The following is a 16,105-nucleotide window of genomic DNA, read 5'->3' on the forward strand; positions in this document are numbered from 1 at the left end:
GAGGCTAATTCTGGTTGTCAACTTGACCACATGTGGAATTAGCTAAAACCTAAGCAGCTGGGCACACCTGCCTGTGAGGGGTTTTTCTTGGTTGGCTCAGCTGAGGTCAGAAGGCCCACCCTAAATCTGGACACACCTTCTGGTGGCAGGCCACGTAAAAGGGCGTGGAAGAAGGAAACTCCTGCTTTTGCCTGCTTGCCCTCACTCCGACCGGACAGTTCATCTGTTCTCCCCTTTTGATCCATTTCTCCACTGGTTTGAGAGCCTATTTCTTCAGAATTCCAGTGTAGACGAGAAATCTGAAGCTCTCTAGGACCTCCCTGGGAGTCCAGCACCACCTTGGGAGCACTGAGACATCCAGTCTTGTGGGCCGAACAACTACCAGACCCTTGGCCTTTCTGTCTGGAGACAGCCATTGTTGGTTGCTCAGACCTCTGCATGCAGCAACCAAATACGTATGTGGAACATTTTAGATTCTTTGAGAGATTTATTAGGTTCCTTCCTAGAGAGCCCTGACTAACACAGCGTCCCACAACAACTTTGTTAGTTCAGTGAGTTGGCGGTGGCATATGCTAATGAAGCGATACTTCCCTGCACGACGGCTTTATAACAAGAAGTGCCAACACTGTTGGTCCCTTGCCTTGGTGGATCTGGGTTAGACAATGTTCCCGCACTCTCCCCAACTCCTCAGCAAGTTCACCATTTTATGTCCTCTCTTTGCCCTCCAAACTCTGAGCCTCAGCAGGTCTGGACTGAAGTTTGAGCTCTCTGCCCTGCTGTTGCAAGAGAGAAATAAGCGGCCAGGCTGGTGTCAGGAAGTGTTCAGTGTGGTCTGAACTCTCCCACAAAGCACCTCCTATGTCCACACCCTGCACGTGGCAAATCCTTCCCAAACTTGTCTAACTGAGTTCTCCAGTGAGAGAATGGGACAGTGGACCTCCACGGCTTTAGTCCCTGAAAGACTAAGCTGATGTCATATCAGTGCTTTCTGCCCTTCATGCCATCGTGTGTGTGTGTGTGTGTGTGTGTGTGTGTGTGTGTGTGTGTGTAGCTGACGCCCATGTCTGTACTTTATGTGTGTCTGTTTATGTGTATCTATGTGTGCATCCGTGTGTGATGGAATATAAGTGTATCTGTGTTCTTGTGTCTCGGTGCATATGTGGATATTTGCCCGGGGTTGACATGGTCCAAACACAAGTGACAGGAAAAGGGGCGGCGGGGGGTGGGGAGAGGACGGACAGCCCTGTGCCATCTGCGCTTTTCTCTGACTTGGTCTCCGAAGCACTCGCACCCAGCCTGGGGCCAGGTGCAGCCTTCTCCTTCCAGATGCCTGCTCAGCCAGGAGGGAACCCTGCCGGGCGGTGGGCGGGGCGAGTCTGGGCGGTGGGCGGAGCGAGTCTGGGCGGTGGGAGGGGCGAGGCTGGCGGCGGGAGGGGCGTGCGGCTGAGCTCGGAGCATGCTCCGCGAGGTAGTAGCAGGCGGGGCAGCTCGCGCTGGTCCCCGGCCGGCCGAGCGGCTGCGGCGCGGGACAGTATGAGGGAACCGCTCGGTAAGTCCCGGCAGCCGTCCGTTTGGCTCGCTCCCACGGCGTCCCGCGGGCCCCGCTTCAGCCTCCCCCGCGCGGCCCCAACTTCTCCAGCCTGGTTGGGTCCCCGTCTCGGCGTGAGGCAGGTCGCCCGCGCCGCGGGTGGCAGCCCGGCCCCACGTCCCGAGGGCTGCAGCCCCCGTTCAGGTGCCCGGCGCGGGGAGGAGGCCCGGCTGATGTTGGCTCCCGTGGGCGCGGGTCTCGCGTGGGCCTCCCCGCTCGTCCCGTGCCGCGACCTGGCGGACCCTCCGTTCCAGGACTGACAGCCCCGGTTCCCACGTCGCCCTGGCCCGCCGGACCGGCCGTTGGACGTCGGGAGTGGCCGCGCCCGCTGGGTCCCCCGCCGGCCCCGCCACCCGCCGGGGAGTGGCTGGCGGTCCGCTAAGCGGCTCAGCGGGACGGAGCCGCCCACGCCTAGACCAGCCACAGCCTCCCCGCGCCACCCCCAGACCCGGTGACCTGGGACCCCGGCCTCCGCCGCACCCGCACCCTCTTGTCTCTGGCCGAAGAGGCTGAGCGCCTCGGGCTCCTCTTGGGGAGGAAAATGTCTAGCGGGAACTTCAGCCAGCGCAGCCTGGCCGTGCCCGGCCGGGTCTCATCCACGCTCCCCTGAGGTCTCCCTTGCCCAAGTCTGCGTGTCTGGCCCAGGCTGGACCACACAACTCCTAGGCTTTTCCTGTCTGGGACAGTTTAATCTGTTTCTCCCACAGATTTGTGTTTTCTTCCGTTGGATTTTTTTTTTTTTTTTCAGACTCGCAAAGAAAAGATATCTAGGGGTTGGGAGTGAGCGTTAGAAGACGGGAGGAGCCCTGAGAGGGAGGTGAGAGGTGAGATTCTGGCATCCAGAAATGCTCTGTATGGGAGATACAAAAGAAAAAGTAGACTAGATTCCCTGGTGCAATCACAGCCCGAGTTGGTAAAACTCCAGGAACCAGCCATTTGTCAGGTGATTTTAGAACTGTAGCTGGCTGGACTGAGACTAACGACAGAAAACACCTACAGAAAGGACTTAGGGAGTGTTGTGGAGGTTCCGTTTCACAGGAGTTATGTTGGACGTTTTCTGTGAAACTGGGAGTTTGAGAAGTTTCTTCGTTTTTCCAGAGTGTTCGTCTGTGTCTTTGGATTTGCCTTGGTAGTATGTCTAACTCCTCATCACCCTTTGAATAAGCTTCCTGAAGGTCTCCCTGTTACTCTGGGCACACTTTCACTCCCCCTGGGGTGGGCAAACAAATATTTGTTGAACAGAGGCCTTTAGTCTGGGGCCTTCCTCCTGCACACCGGCTGCCCTGAGCTGGGAGGTGAAAGGGCCCAGGGAGCCCACGGGACTCGGGGAAATAGGGGAGTGGAAGAAGTCTGTTGTAGGGGAGGGAAAGTTTGTCTGCCCAGACACTTGGAACATAGGCCATGCCTGAGCAGCCACATGCTCCTCCGGAGGGCTTGACAGGCTTAGCAGAGTTATCTGATAACTCATCTGAGAGGTCACAGCTTCCAGAGGCTGGCTTGGGTACTGTTCCCTCACTATAAAATGTTAACTGGCCTTTGGAGATACCCAAGGCAAATAAATACAAGGCAGTTTTTAGGCTTAAAAAAAAGGCACGTCTGAGAAGATAGTAGAAATATGCTTTGTGGGGTGAAATTGAAAGATAAATCCGGTCTTTACTGTCAGTGCTGGGTTCCTGGAGTCAACAGCTCCTACAGATCCCTCTGTCCTTGCTGGGAAGGTGTCTCCTTCTGCAGAAGAGCAAACAGGGAGCGTGGTCGGAGGCCAGTTTCTGTGTTAATGAGCTTGGCGAGACTTGACGGTAATTAATCTGGAGAGTTCAGAACATAGTGTTGGGGTGAAATGATTGTTCTGTTGTGGGTTTTACTTGATAAGCCAAGACTTTATCTCTGAACTCCCCCTGGGCTGTGGCGAAAGTCTCTGCTGCTGCTGCTGTGTTTCTTTGTAGCAGATGTTCGTTTACACCTCTTGGGTGGGGAGGATTAGCTCCCTCATGGAGCCTTATTTCCACAGCCTGGCTGGCTTGCTGAAGCTGAGAGACTCTAGTTTGTTAAAGCCAGCAGCCAGGGAAAGGAAGCCCCATTTTCTGGCTCTTTGCTGCATTCTTAAACACAGAATATAGCCCCTGCCCCTGTTTGCATTAATTTTCATTTGGAGGACCTTGTTTAAAATGTATTTGTTGCTTTTATTTTCTAAAAATACCTTTCCTGATGACTTTTTATAGATGATGTGATTTAGCTACACAAAAAAGTATTTTCAGAATACTTTCTTATATGAGACTTTAGCGCATAACTGCTGAAGCTTGGCTTTTCGGCATGAGCAGGCACCAAGGTACGTGTGGAGAAAAAAGAATGGAAGCAAGCATGTGCTGGGGAAGGTGGGGAATCGGCAGCTGACCCTGCTGTCACAGCGAGGTTACCTGGAACTTCTTCCTTTTACCGAATCATACAAGTTTTGCAATGTTTATTTTTGAAATAACTTCATGATTTTTATAATTAGTGAGTAAAAATTACATGAAATAATTTGAGCCTTCATGCTTTTATAAAGTGTTGTTTTTTTTTCTATTCTAAAGAGATTTTAAAATTAAAGAAAAGAACTAATACAGTAAAAGTGTAATAGAAGCTTGTCCTGGGACAGATGGCATATCATAATGGGATAAAACTAGAAATTTTCAAACTATTTCAAACTTTATATCCCCTCCCCCAACAGCCCCAGGTTCTAGAGAATTAAAAATTAATTCTTCCTCAGTTTTGTCTTTTCTTAATGACATGTAATCTTGCAGAAATGTTAATGAGGTACTTAGGGTCTCATAAAAATGGAGTGAAGTAACCAAAGTATTAATTCTGTGACACAGTTTAGAGGTGAAAGGGAAGGTGTGTGTGTGTATGTTGTATGTGCCTGTGTTTGTATGTATGCATTTGTGTGTGTGGTATGTATGTATCTCTGACCCTGGTAGAGAAAAAGGAAATAAGGAGTTAAAAGAGGCAGCACATATATTTGACACTGTATTCCCCCTTTCTTTTTTCTAAAACCCACTTTCTTAGCACCAGTCCCACTCACCACTCTTAACAGTGTTCAAAGACCTTTTTTAACCAGTTTTCCGTCTGTTTTTTTTTCTTGTCACCTTAAAAAAAAAAGTCATGCCAATGATGCTTGTCTTACGAAAACGTTACATCACAGAGTGCATATGCTTCCATAAGTTGAACAACTTGAGCGCCCTGCCATGGCAGGTCATCACTGTGAGGGATGGAAACAAGTTCATCAGAACTTCTTGTCTCAGGACTTAAAATAGAACTGTGCAGTTATTTATTTAATAATTAAGATTAGAGAAGAAAATGACAGCCTCATTGTTCATGATAAAGCACACAGTTCTACCACTGGAGGAGAAAGCTGCAGAAAGCTTTATAAATGCACATATCATGAGCAACATTTCCCATTCTGGCTTGCTTTCTGTCTTGGCTATTTACCCCTTGTTTAAAGAAAGCACTTTGTTATATATTAATCATAACATTAGACCTAAATGTTGTCAGTTGAGGAAATATTTACACTGAACTGCCAACAGTTTAAGGGACCAATTACATCTTCAGTGTGGAATGTCAGTGGATACAGATGAGGAGTTTGGGGTATTTTTTAGAGAGGAACATCATCTACGGGACTGTTAGAATGTGAGCTGTGATCATGTGTTGGATTACATCATCATGTGATTTGAGGTTTCAGGAAGCAGATAAGGTGCCTCTCACAGACGGGACATATACCAGAACCTCATCATTTCCTAGTCCTTTATTCTTTTCTCCAACATTCCTTTTACAGGCATTGAGTCTTCCTGTTATGAAATATATTCTCAAAGATATCTATAGTTAATTGTATCTATGCAATCTTTTGCTTTCAAAAGTTTTTTTTAACTAGACTACAAACTGAAAATTACTAGAAAAAGACAAACAATTATTCATTTTTCAGATTATTAAAGTTTTTAGAAGTCAATATTATCAGTGTAAACTGCATTAGGAGCTACATTATTAACTTGTTGACAATGTAACTAATTATATTAAACAGCTTACATTGATGTAATTTAAGTTGCAATCTAATGTATTACTAAGTTATAAGTGTGATAACTACTTGTGAGTACTGATTAATGATAAAATAGTATATCAAGGGCTAAAAAGATGGCTCAGGGGTTAAGAACAGTTACTGCTCTTGCAGAAGATCCAAGTTCCATTTTCCACACCAATGTCAGGTGGGACACTTCTATGCTTCAAAAGCCTAAAAATACAATTTTATACATGTTTGTTTGTTCAAACTTCAACATCCCCACATACTTAATGTCCCATTAAGAAGACATTTAATTCCATGCGTTATTATGAATAAAACAAATAACCAGTGTTAAATGTGTATGTATGCACCTCTGCATATGTCATTAGGATAGATCCCAAGAAATGAAGCTATCAATCCTTGGGATATCAGAGCTCTTGCTCCTTATCATCTAGTCATTTGATTATGTTATTTACTGAGAGGGAATCTGGCTGTGTTGTCCAGCCTGACCTGTTGAGCCTCTTTGTCTCAGTCTCCCATTGGCTGTGATTAAAGGCAGGTGTCATTTGTTGGGGCTCCTAATCACTGTTGGATAAGGAAGTATCCATTTGCACAAGCCCCTCCAAACACACACACTCAAAACACAAGATTTCTGCATCCTCATCAGCAACAAACATGCTTTCACGAATGTTTGGGGTTGGAGAGGTGGCTCAGCAGTTCAGAGGATGTCCTGCTTTTGCAGAGGACCCGAAGTTCCCAGCATGCATAGCAGGTGGCTTGCAACTCCTTGACAGCCTCTTCTGGTGCTCCAAAGACACATACACGTGTGCGCACACACATAAGCAAAACTTAATTACTTTTTACACTTTGATAATCTGGGATGTGAGTGGTCACAATTTGGTTTAATTTGCACGTCTTCATCAATTGGCTTAATTTTTATTTCTGTGATCTTAGATGACTGAGTTTCTTTCAGATTCGTAATTGAGTATTTGTTTTTTAATGTTCAGGTCATATTCTAAGCACATTTTTAAAAGAAAAGTTCTGGTTTTGGTTAATGAGTTTATTGATATTTTGTTCCCCTTACTGTCTTGGGAGGATTTATGATTAAAAATATGAGAATAAAATATTGTTATTTTTGGAAATGAGAAGAGATTGGTCACTATTAATTGGCATCCCTTTACTGTTCTGTCCTCCAAGTGATGGGACTTAGCATAATTGAAATAATACCACCAAAATTGTAGCATCATCACCATGAAGGGTGCGGAGGGATGCATAGGTCTTCCTATTTTCCCGGGCCCGGAGCCAGCAACCTGGTGTCCATCATACCTAGTGCCAAACAAGCACCTTGTTGAATTTAGGCTGGAATAAGTATGTGTTAGGGATGGAGAATTGCTGGTTGCTTCTGTTCCGTGTGTGGCCATTTGCCCCTGCTCTCTGGGGTGGCCTCTGCCTGGGTGCTAATGAGGCCAAGGTCAGAGGTTCTATCTGCATGTGACCTATTTAGCTTTGTTCCATGCCATGGCCATAAGCTGTACTCTCCCCGCCCCTGCGGCCAGTTAACTGGGAAATATGTGCTGTTCATCTCACATGAGGGACAGTTTGGAGGGAGGTCCAGATTTCCCGAGCCGTGAAGAACCTAAGTTGTTCAGTGTGCTCTTCGACGGATCCAAAGCTCTGCTTTTCCCCTGCAGTGTCCCAGGCTCCATCTGGATGGACACACACACATACACACACACACACACACACACACACACAGAGAGAGAGAGAGAGAGAGAGAGAGAGAGAGCTTACACACATACACAAAACCCTCTCAAACAAAACATAAAACTCAAACACAGACACTCATGCATATTCTTTCTCACACGCATATGCTCTGACACACACTCTCCACTCAAACACACACCCTTTTTCTCATGCACATACACACTTAACTCTCTCTCTCTCTCTCTCTCTCTCTCACACACACACACACACGGTAGACATACATACACACTCTCTTTCACCCACACCCCTCTAGATGTGCATTGACAGTGGGGTGGTAAGCACAGCTCTATCCTATTGCAAGGACATTGTTAGCAGCTTCCTATTTTATAATTTACTCATTTGAATATTTAGGACACAGATGATATAAAACTCATAAATCTGTCACAGTGGGTTGGTCTGAGTCAGTGGTCTTCAATTTCCTAAAGCTGTGACCCTTTAATGCAGCTCCTCATGTTGTGGTGACCCCCAACTCTAACATTATTCTCATTGCTGCTGCTTAACTGTGATTTTGCTGCTGTCATGAACTGTAATGTAAATATATTTGGTGCTAGAGGTTTGTCAAAGGGGTTATCTGCGTGGACTCACTCAGGTTCTTTGGAGGGTCAAAAACTGATCTGTGATAAAAATGTATTCACAGTGACTGGGAGGAAAAGGAACTTTGGGGGAATGCTGCTGTCTTAGGGTTAGTCTTGCTGCAAGGAAACACCATGACCAAAAGTAACTTGCGGAGGAAAGGCTTATGTCATTCACAGTTCATCATCAAAAGCAGTGAAGGCAGGAACTCAAGCAGGCAGGGATCTGATGCAGAGGCTATGGAAGGGAGCTGCTTATTGGCTTGCTCCTCATGGCTTGCTCAGCCTGCTTTCTTATAGAACCCAGGACCACCAGCCCAGGGATAGCATCATTTAAAATAGGCTGGCCCTCCCCCACCAATCAGTTAAGAAAATGTCCTCCAGGCCTGCCTAAGGCCTGGTCACATGGAGGCATGTTCTCAGCTGAGGCTCCCTCCCCTCAGATGATTCTAGCTTGTGTCAGGTTGACATAAAAGTAGCCAGCACAGGCTGGTTGCATCAAAATCATATGATTTGTTGTCTTCTGAAACAATACTCTCTACAAATGGTTGACGGTTATCTTAGTCACATAAGTCCAAAATATACGCACTTCCCCCGCAGGCTTACCCATTCCGCATCCCCCTCCTCTTCTCTGCCAGCACCCCTGCGTCTTCCAGTGCAGCAGATTTCTAATGCTCGCCCTGCTCATTCTCACCACGTTGGCCCTTCCATTTCCCATCAGGTTCACCATGCACCAGTCTTACATTTCCTCAAGCCTGCTTGCAGGCCCCGGGAGCTCTGCAGGGTCCAGACTGTCGGCATCGCAGGTGATAGTGGCTGTTTCCAGGCAGGCTCTTCGCCCTCTTTAAGAATGCGGCAGGACGTTTGCTGTTGCCCCTTTCTCATCTGGTGTGGATGTCCTCTTGGCTTGTCTCCTTTTCCCAGTTTTACACAATGGTCTTACTTAGGAAGAACTTGAAATCCATGGCAACTTAAGCAGCCTGTAAAGGTCACCATGCAGTTGAAGGGTGTATCTCCGAGTAACTCACTTTGTTATGTTTCCAAAAATTAACCCTAGTATTGCCATGGAGACAGTCATGGAGAAGTGACACGACACGTGTGAAGAGTGACAAGAGCCACCTTTCGTCTATACAGTAAAACTGGAGTTCTTAAATACATAGTTGGAAGCTTGATGGCCCCACATCTTTTTTTTCTCCTTGTTTATGTATTATTTGGTAAATCGGGAAACTAATTAATTGTAGGGAGGGAGATATATATATATATACACACACACATACATACACACATACACACATACATTCATACATATGTAGAGGGATCTAAAATGGTAGCCTGGACTTCATCCTAGACAGACCTGGGTAAGCCTCGCAGCTGCCACTTAGAATTGGTGCAGCCTTGGACCGCAGTACCTCATCTGTGAGGTAGAAATAGCCGTGTCTACAGCAGGTTCTTCCTGGGAATTCAAAGGGAAGTAAGTGTCCCAGGCAGCTAATGGAAGCTCAGTCACCTGCTGGCACTCACAGGTTGTCCGTTCTCTCTCTCAGGTGTCCTGAGATTTACACATTTACAATGCAAGGCATGCGCTCCCCCACTCTTTCTCTCTCTGGTTTATTACTATTTTTAAAGTGTTTTTCTTTTAACTGTGTGTATGCCTGTGTGTGCGCATGTATGTGTATATGCCTGTGAGTGCAGGGGCCCTTAGAGGCCAGAGGTATCAGGTCACCTGCCTCCTCACCCTGACATGGGTGCTGGGAAACGAACTCAGGTCCTCTGTAAAGTCAATAAGTGCCCCAACTAGTGAACCATCTCTCTGTACCTCTAAAGGCTTATTACTTTTCAACGTGTGTGTGTGTGTGTGTGTGTGTGTGTGTGTGTGTGTGTGTGTGTGTGCATAAGCCTAGAAGAAACCATCAGACTCCTAGGGCTGGAGTTCCTGGAAGCCTCCTGACATGGGTGCCTGAGGAAGCAAACTTGGGTCTTCTAAAAAACCAGCAGTGCCATTCCTACAGAGCCATTTATCAAGCCCCATAAAGCAAGGTCTTTCTTGATATTTGTAGAGGGAGTTTATTGGGTATATGGCGAAAATCGAGTAAAGTGTTGTGGACCTACTGAAGGGTGTTTTGAATAGTTCATAGCTGGTCACAAACATTCCCACGGGGGAAGAGTCGGGCAGTAAGATATAAATTAGATCTCATGAGTGAGTTGCAAAGCCCAGAAAGAAAACCCTGAGTCCTCAGTCTCTTGCTTCTCTAAGTCACCTCTCTCCTCCACCTAAATGAGAGCCTGCGTGCTAATAAGCGGTTCCTTTTTGGTCCCATCTCAGAAAGCACAATTTAAGTCAGTCCAATAGAGGTAAACAAAGGATGTGTGGGGCCTAAACCTAGCCTTCCTTCCTACTCAGTGTTGGTTTGCTTTCTGTGTTTGTTTTCCATAGATATGTAAGATTTTTCTCTGTTTTTTTTTTGCTTGTTCATTCTTTTCCTTCTTTCCTTCCTTCCTTCCTTCCTTCCTTCCTTCCTTCCTTCCTTCCTTCCTTCCTTCTTCCTTCCTTCTTCCTTCCTTTCTTTCTTTTGACAAAAGGTCTCATTATGCAGCTCTAATTGGTCTTGAACATTCACAAATTCTCTTGCTTCTGTTTCCCAAGTGACACACCTACCTTTCTTTTTTTTTTTTTTTCATTTTTTAAACGATTACTTATTTGTACTTTATGGGCATGAGTGTGTGCCCACATGTGTGTCCTCCATGAGCATGTCAGGACCTCCAGAAAAGCAGCCAGTGATCGGAATCAGTCACTACCGTTGCCTTTAAAATGTAAGCTTTAAATGCATAGAAGACAGGAATGAAATTCCCAAAGTTTGCATTATCTTAACTATTTTTAGGATAATTACACGCCCAGAATAAAAGCTTTTATACAAGAAAAGAGAATTTTTATAGATCCAGATTTTTTCTTCTTTGTGTATTTTGCCTTACAAAGTTTATTTTAGTGAAAAGGCTTGTTTGGCCTAGTCCAAGTTGTACAAGACCAAACTAGGGAGGACCATGCGGCTGAAGGCCTCAGAGGAGTTCTCTAAGGCAGCATGCTGGAACACCCCTGCTTGCTCCCGTCTATACAGGGGTGCCACAGAGTCGAGCAGTGCTGATTAAGTTCAAATCCTCCCATTCTCTCTTGGGGTAAGTGGCAGATGAGAAAATGAGGCTTGCATATGAAGGCTGCCAAATACATGAAAATGTGGCTTTTTCTGACGTCTCAACACCATATATGCCCTCTACTTTGGCTGCTGAAGCAGAATATATGCAGTAGCTTCTCTCTGAGATGAAAAACAGGGGAACACGAGTCCCTTCACTAGATGGTCAGTTCTCATCTCTTGACTCCACCACAGACATGCAGAGCTTCTCAGTGGCCTTCTCAAGGCAGACACCCAGAGAGAAAGTGGGTTCTTCTGCATGCTGGCTGTGCCAGTCAGTGGTGGCCAGGAGCCTCAGGCTCAAGCTTCAGTGTGTCTCATGGGGTGATGGAGGAGGCCAGTTTTCCTAGGGAGAATTGTCTTCTTCCACGGGTGTTCTGAAGACCAGAAAAGCAGCAGCATGTGGTGGCTGTGCCTTCCCTGAAAAGCCAAATTTGGATAAGTGGAACAACTGTATTTGCTGTTGAGAGGAGAGCAAGGGACTTGCTAGACCAAGGAATTTGTTATGGGGTAATAGCATCATTGAACTTGAACGTACCTCACAGGCCAGCCTGCCTCACACCCTGACCATCAGAGGGATGGCATGCACATTGGTGGACTTCAAACTCGTGGTTTGTGAAGTTATTTAGTAGGGCATGACCAGCATTCTTAAAAAGTGAACCAGTAGCTGTTTTGATCACTTTCTTAAGCATTTCTATGTGAGCATTTAATTCGAGGAAATAAATATAGCAAAATGTATACTTGTCTCCTTGCTGTGACAAATATCTAAGAAAGAATAAGTTTTATTGTGACTCATAAGAGGGCACATTCCGTCACGGCAGTGAAGTCATGCAGCTGCAGGTGCATAAGGCTGCAGCTTCACTACTCAGGCCAGAGACAGGGCGGGGGCTACTGGGCTCATCCTCAAGTTATTCTTTATTCCTCATTCCTCAGAGGCTCCACAGCCTCTCCAAATAGCAGCAACAACAGTTGGAGAAAACTGCCCAAAACACAAGAACCCGTGGGTGATATCTCACACTCAAGCCCTAATGCGAGCCCCTCTCCCACCCCCCACCCCCCAAAAATGTCTTTTTTGTTGGTGCTCTTTGAGATAGGACTCACTATATTTGCTGGCCTTGAACTTAGGACAGTTTTCTTCTCTCAGCTTCCTGGGTGTTGAGGAGTGAGTCACCACGCCTGACTAGGAAGAAATTTATTGAATGCACTGGATGCAAAGTAACACAGAGTGCACTCTGGGCCGGAGTTTGGTTTGACTGAAAGAGAATTGTCTAGAGGCCTTCGCAATCCCATGAGATTGGATAGGGTCTCTTTCCAGTCATCCTGTCTTCATCCATGTAATGGCACTACAACCCCATGGGAGAGGTGACAGGCTCTGATCATGTCTCTGACACACATGTGCCTATTTTCCTACTGTCTGTTCAGCCAGACAGTAAGACCCTTACTGACGGAGAATGTGTGTTCTTCATTATTGGTTCAGAGCTTGGCACATTCTGTGCTCCTAGGAAATGCGTCTTAATGTTTTGTTCTTACAAAGCAATATTCCATTCTTGGTTACAAGTACATGGTGATACCAAGTGATTATGAGGTTGGAAATCAAGAGTAGCGTACCAAATGATACCAAAGAAGGAAAAAAAAAATGGCAAAAGCACGTGGTGAAAATTGACAGTGTGGCAAAGTGTGGTGTTTGCATGGTGATGTGTCTATGTTCTTATTGGCTCTCAGGACAGTGCAGTAAGATTGTTCATTGCCATTTTGTGTGTAGGAAAGCTTGGGGTAGTTACTCACACACTTCCAGTGCTGCATGTGAAAAGGGTAGCGCACCCGGTCTTGAGTCATGTCTAATCCTGGGTTGTTTTGGCTATATTCTTACCTTTCCAGGGTATGAAACAGCCTTTATGACAGTGACAACCTCAGTGTGGGCCAGCTTTTGTCATGTGTTTGTCCTTGTAGCCACCTCTGAGTGACAGAATTAAATGCCACTGACCTACAATGCTGGTATCTTAAAACTGGAAAGAATGGAAAACTCCTTGGGTACTGAGCCCTGTCTTTGGGCCCCCACTGGTCTGTCTTGGAGGCCACTGCAGTTAATATGAACTGCTACCTCCTGACACAGCCCATTTCATTCTAAAGAAGGGTGACATCAAAGAAGCCAGCCCAACAAACACAGGAGGTTTCAGAATAATAGTGTACAGGAACGCGTGAGGAGAGGGGTCAGCCCTTCACATGGGTATGGAAATGATTAGAGGCCAAGCTGCTGGGTGACAGTGAAGAGTATATGTAAGGGACAGAAGTCTTCCATGAACATGCATGGTGGCGGTGCCTGTGAGGTTATGGGTTAGGCCTGTGGGCTGGCCCTTGCCTCATCCCTGAGCACTGAAGCCTGGACTGTATCCCTACTCCCTATGAGTTGCCAGCCCAGAGAGGACAGATAAGACTTTTGAAATCAGAGCTCCCTTGACCTCAGTCACCTGAGGTCATTTTGGCTTTGATAAAGCTGGCTCCCTTCTGAGGGACATATTTGCCTTAGTGAGGGTGGTTGTCCCTTTGGTTTTTCTGAATATAACTGTAGGTGCATAGGGGTGTTGGACTGATCTACCAAACTTCCGTGGGACAATGATCCACATGAAGTTTTGTGAGGAAGGGCTACAGTGTAACCACCTCTACATGAAGATGCAGACTTGTGGGCATGGGGCTTTTACTCTGGACCACCAGAATTCTGTCTCTAAGCCATGGTTTTGCTCCAAGGTCATTATGTCCAGAGTCTGCTTAAAGTACCAAGTTCCCCACTCCTATATTGACATATTCAGTGTATCTATCCAACTCCTAACTATTCTTCAAAATGTTGCCCTGGAGCCCCTTTTCTTAGTCAGGCATCCATTCAACAAGTATTTCCGGGAAGCATATTAAGTACTGGATGCTGGGGACATAGCCAGGAAACCCCTTGGTTAAATATCCTTCTCCCGTGTTCACACAGCCCTGAGTTGTCTTGCTGCCTTGTGATCTCTTTTTCTCTAGTCCTTAGCCATGGTCGTTGCTAAGCCAACTTGAGCAAGTGTTTGTTCCCGTGATCCTTCTTTGCTGTGTAAGTGAATGACCCATCTATGATGTCCTCAGAATCACATAGTAGTGTCAGGAATGGTGGCAGAGGTTTTTCTGTGAGGACACTACCTTCCAAAGCTTTCCAACCTTCGGAAACCTAGAGGGACACCATGGGCAGCTGAGATCTATAGAGTGTGGGCATCCCCATGCTAAGATGTGTTTCTGTGTGTCCTAAGGGGGACGTGTTCCCAGGGGGCAGCAGAACAGTGCAGGGCCCAGGGAGAGCTCCCACTGGCAAGGAGCACAGATGTCTCCCAGCAGGCACTTCTTGACCATCATTCCTGTGGCCACAGTGGCTCCCTTTCTCCCCACAGCTGAAGTGGCAGGGAATGGAACTCCCTGGCCCACAGGACCCAGGCCAGGGCTTGACCCAGGCTCTGGGAGCTGGCAGCCCCACTCGCTTTGCCCTTGCTGAATGTCATCATTTCCTCTCTTTGGTCTTCTTTCCTCTAGGCCAGTGGTTCTCAACCTGTGGGTTGTGACCCTTTTGGGGGTCAAGTGACCCTTTTACAGGGGTTGCCGAAGACCACCAGAAAACAGATATTTATATTACAATTCTTAACAGCAACAAAATTACAGTTATGAAGTAGCAACAAAGATAATTTTATGGTTGGGGGTCACCACAACACAAGGAACTGTATTAATGGCTCACCATATTAGGAAGGTTGAAAACCACCAGTCTAGTGGTGTAACATGCATAAGCATATGCTGGTCTCCAGGCCAGATTTGCCTATGGCCACCCTTGACTGAGAGAGGGAAACTTTATAGAAAATCATTGGGAAGCTATTTGATTCACAAAAATTTCACATGGACCCGAGCTGGTCTGGTAGTATATGTCTGTGATTCCAGTACTTGGAAAACTGAAGCAGGAGGATTGTAACTTTGCAAAGTCAGCATAAGCTACCTAGTGAGATCCCATCTTTTTGAGACAAGGTCTAGATATGTATCCTTGGCAGAAGCCCCTCCTGACTCTGCCCGCAGAGCACTAAAGGACCTGCAGATGTGACAATGTTCCCAAGGGCCAGTGCTGCATCTTGCTGGCCTCTTCTGGAAAGGGTCTGGATGGATGCTAGAATTAGACTGCACACTCTTCCATGTGGATGCTGGGAGGGTGGCTGTCCACGTTGGTGCAGGTAGGGGGCTGTTCATAAGTGCAGCTCTTGTCCTTTCAGTGACGGGTCCTGCCACCATGATGGTTCGAGCACGTGAGCTTTGACGACACTGCACCATGTACAGCGTGGAAGATCTCCTGATTTCTCATGGATACAAACCCGCCCGAGATGTCTCAGCACCACGCAAAGACAAACCAGAGGGATGCCAGTCAGCGAGGACAAGAACCCGAGCCAGCCAAGGCCTATTGAATGGGTATGAGGATGGCTCTGCAGCCCATGCCCACGGTAGGACAGCCCTGAGGACAGGACATGTGAGCAGCTCTGAAAGCCGCAGCAGCAAGCCAAGAGGCCACGGAGAGCGCCAAAGCACGTCTGCTTCTAGAACTCCTGAGGCGGGGTAAGCTTCTTGTTGGTCCAGCATTTTTTTTTTTTTTTTTTTTTTTTACTTAGGAGTTTGGTGTTGGGTTATATATAAGTAATTCAACTCTTCCTATTCGGCTGGGTTGTGGGGGTGGGAGGAAGGAGAGAGAGTGAGAGCAGTGAGCAAGGAAGAGAGAGAAAGAGGGCGCATTTTGATTGGGCTGTACTTGGGACCTGAGTTCCTGCTGTAGTTAGCACAGGGCTGTAGTAAACAGATTCCACCATGGCAAACAGTGCATCTTCTGGCTCTGTTGTCCTCTTGTAAAGTGCTCAGCCACACAGGAAGCATCCTGGAGCTCTGTAGATCTCATTCACATCTACCTAACGCTCTACACTTG

The 16,105-nt window shown here is 46.7% G+C and overlaps 1 protein-coding gene across 1 annotated transcript in view; it reads left to right on the forward strand.

The window, feature by feature from the left end:
• Window positions 1-1,477: 1,477 nt before the first annotated feature.
• Jcad (junctional cadherin 5 associated) overlaps window positions 1,478-16,105 on the forward strand; it is a 40,015-nt gene continuing 25,387 nt past the window's right edge. The window contains exons 1-2 of the mRNA XM_055629394.1: window positions 1,478-1,549; window positions 15,408-15,744. Coding sequence (XP_055485369.1) covers window positions 15,464-15,744 — 281 coding nt within the window. The 5' untranslated portion in view covers window positions 1,478-1,549; window positions 15,408-15,463. The remainder of the gene's footprint in view (window positions 1,550-15,407; window positions 15,745-16,105) is intronic.

This window comes from Psammomys obesus, unplaced genomic scaffold (assembly GCF_907164565.1).
Source record: "Psammomys obesus unplaced genomic scaffold, mPsaObe1.curated_primary_1811, whole genome shotgun sequence".
Taxonomy (NCBI): Eukaryota; Metazoa; Chordata; class Mammalia; order Rodentia; family Muridae; genus Psammomys; species Psammomys obesus.